Genomic DNA, 2,326 nt, shown 5'->3' with positions numbered 1-2,326 from the left:
GCGATGGGCTTCCAGGCGTCCACCCTGGGTGATGCGGCTTTCAAGCATCCGATTCACCATCGCTGGCTGTTCAGCATGGTGCACGCGCCCCCCTTTCTCTGCCTATGCAGCTCGCGTCCTCCTGTTAGATCTATTCGGCGGCTGCGACTGCAAACACAGGAAGCTTGAAAAGTAGCCTACTGCGTAGAAGTCGGCGCACTAGGCGCACAGGTTCGGAGTAACGCTTGGTAAAACTATTCCGTCGAACGCGCAGTAGCGCCAGCAGGTTGGACAGGTGCGCGTACGGCTCGACGCAAGTCGGGAGCGGTGCAGAGGTTGTGCGCGGTGCAGTCGGGGGCGCAAGAGAGGGTGGACAGGTTGGCGTCGAAGGTAGTGATGCGCAAGCTGACCCAGGCTGCGGTGGTTTGATGATTGCAAGAGTGTCGGTTAACCTGGGGAATTTCGCGAAGGTGAGACGCACCGGAGCAAAGCATCTGCCCCCGTGAAATCCGATGCAGCCTTGGCGGGCAGCACGCCTACGGCGTTCACAGCATGCTTTGCATTCAAATATTGAAGCCTCTGCTTCCCTGACCCAGCTTCGCTATCCCTCAAGATAAATGCTGAGGGTGCGAACAGCATCCATTCAGGCTAAGGTCCTGGGTGGTCGTCTTCGAAGACTCTCGCCGCTCGAAAGGCGTCGCAAAAGACTGTGCATGGCGGAAGCGTGTGGCCCATCATATTAAGACCCTGACAGTGCGCGGTAGTTAGAAATTGCGACTCGTCGCGTAAAGGCGACGCGTTCCGCCAGTCCAAACTGGGCGCGAATGTGGTTTCGAGCGTGAGGGCGACGAAGACGACGGCGATAGCATAACGCGTCTACAAGCACCGACAGCGCGGTACTGAACAGGCAGAGGGTTTTTACCTGTATATATATATATTAACGCTGTGTTCATAGGCTCTGGATGAGTACATATATCCCCTTGACAAAAGTGCCAGTATTCAGATAGTCGCTCTTGTTGAGGATGCTCACGTCGGGTATGACCTCGTCAATGGCGTACTCGAGTCGCGACATGACGTCCCTGCGGCGGCTGTCCAGAGCTCCTAGGACAGCTCGTTTTCCCGGGCTCGATGGTAGGTGGTTTGAAGCGAAAACAAAGATAATGGCGGGATTCGGACAGGAGGCCGAGGCCTTGTGGCGCCCAGAAGTCGGAGTATCCGACTGACAGAAGCAAAGCACGTGTGATCCAGCCACTGAAGCACTCTATAGACCCTACCATGATCCTGCCATACTCGAGTCGGTCTGAATTATCATGGAGGACTCAATGGACGTCTCAAGAGCGGTGAGCGCATCTCGATCGGCTTGCGCCTCCACTAGCTTGGTGTCTTCGCGAACGATTCCGAGCATGCAAAGAGGCGCTCCTCTTGCGACGGTGTCTAGCCTGCGAAGAGCTCGGTGAGCTGTGCCTTGAGGCGGACTGTCCGCCCGTCGAGCTCGTAGTCTCTTTCGCTGAAGTGAGATCGAGCGCACTGAGCTCCCGGTATCCCGTAGCCTAGCACAGAGGGCCTCGGCTTGATCTTCTGCCGCCTAGGGCTCATCCTACAGTAAACACCAAGTTAGAATAGCTGTTAGAATGATCTAACTGCCTCAAGCATGAGCGATCTACATCAGCTGTCCACAACCCGGTCGGGCTCCCTTAAGCTTCAGACGCCGTCTCAATCTTGTGAAGTAGGTCTCCGTGAATCGGTCAGAGAGCGACAGTGAGCTTCATCGGTGGGGTCACTTAACCGGTGTGATAGAGCAAAATACTGTACTGTGTAACTGCGGCTTGTAGCAGAGCGATGCCAGTATGGTCTTGAAGAAGTCGAAGACCGGGCTGCGAACCCCCATCTCGTCAACTAGTCCCAAAACCGATGCTCTTATAACGACAATCTATATTCTTGTAATTAAAAAAAAACATGAGAAAATTTGGACGAGTAAGAGAACGAGCCTTACAGTGCTCCATTGGTCCTGTGGTTGGTAAGAGGGACCGAGAGTACTTCTCCTTGACGGGATACCTTCATTGGAGTTGACCCAAGCTGACTAAGCGTTCACACATTTACAGGCGCTTGTCTACCCCAGCTTCAGCTTCACCTTCGAGCCCTCATCTCGCTGTTCCTGTCCTGTTTGCCCACTCTCCCCTTCCAACTCGCTAGCCACAGAATTCAAGCATGGGTAATGATGGCGGAAGTATCCCAGATCGTCGCGACCTAGTAAGGACGAAGCCAAAGGTAGGCAGTACTTGCGTATGATTGGTTGTACACGTGAGGACTGACCCTGCATTCTTGTAGGCTGAACAGGCCGACAAAG

General features: G+C 54.4%; 3 protein-coding genes across 3 annotated transcripts; all 3 read right to left on the bottom strand.

The window, feature by feature from the left end:
- Window positions 1-117: 117 nt before the first annotated feature.
- On the bottom strand, window positions 118-506 carry PHACADRAFT_266529 (uncharacterized protein). Its single transcript, XM_007403233.1, has one exon. The coding sequence runs from the start codon at window positions 471-473 to the stop codon at window positions 234-236; it is 240 nt and encodes a 79-aa protein (XP_007403295.1). The 5' UTR covers window positions 474-506; the 3' UTR covers window positions 118-233.
- A 103-nt stretch (window positions 507-609) lies between these two features.
- On the bottom strand, window positions 610-1,094 carry PHACADRAFT_214935 (uncharacterized protein). The gene is made up of 2 exons (XM_007403232.1): window positions 950-1,094; window positions 610-855 (listed from the first exon to the last, which is right to left on the bottom strand). The coding sequence occupies exons 1-2, from the start codon at window positions 1,049-1,051 to the stop codon at window positions 628-630; spliced, it is 330 nt and encodes a 109-aa protein (XP_007403294.1). The 5' UTR covers window positions 1,052-1,094; the 3' UTR covers window positions 610-627.
- A 189-nt stretch (window positions 1,095-1,283) lies between these two features.
- On the bottom strand, window positions 1,284-1,922 carry PHACADRAFT_266528 (uncharacterized protein). Its single transcript, XM_007403231.1, has one exon. It carries the CDS (start codon window positions 1,573-1,575, stop codon window positions 1,414-1,416), a length of 162 nt encoding a protein of 53 aa, XP_007403293.1. The 5' UTR covers window positions 1,576-1,922; the 3' UTR covers window positions 1,284-1,413.
- Window positions 1,923-2,326: the final 404 nt, after the last annotated feature.

The sequence above is a fragment of the Phanerochaete carnosa genome (assembly GCF_000300595.1).
Source record: "Phanerochaete carnosa HHB-10118-sp unplaced genomic scaffold PHACAscaffold_900, whole genome shotgun sequence".
In the NCBI taxonomy this organism is placed as follows: Eukaryota; Fungi; Basidiomycota; class Agaricomycetes; order Polyporales; family Phanerochaetaceae; genus Phanerochaete; species Phanerochaete carnosa.
Note: the sequence above shows the minus strand (reverse complement) of the source record. Positions and strands in the feature narration are given on the sequence as shown.

What these genes read in the sequence shown, in the direction of transcription:
- PHACADRAFT_266529 (XM_007403233.1), bottom strand. Translation starts at nt 473, where the DNA reads ATGCTTTGCTCCGGTGCGTCTCACCTTCGCGAAATTCCCCAGGTTAAC.
- PHACADRAFT_214935 (XM_007403232.1), bottom strand. Translation starts at nt 1,051, where the DNA reads ATGTCGCGACTCGAGTACGCCATTGACGAGGTCATACCCGACGTGAGC. An exon ending in CTTTTGTCAAGGGGATATAT is followed by an intron (nt 856 to 949) that starts GTACTCATCCAG and finishes CGGTGCTTGTAG; the next exon opens with ACGCGTTATGCTATCGCCGT.
- PHACADRAFT_266528 (XM_007403231.1), bottom strand. Translation starts at nt 1,575, where the DNA reads ATGAGCCCTAGGCGGCAGAAGATCAAGCCGAGGCCCTCTGTGCTAGGC.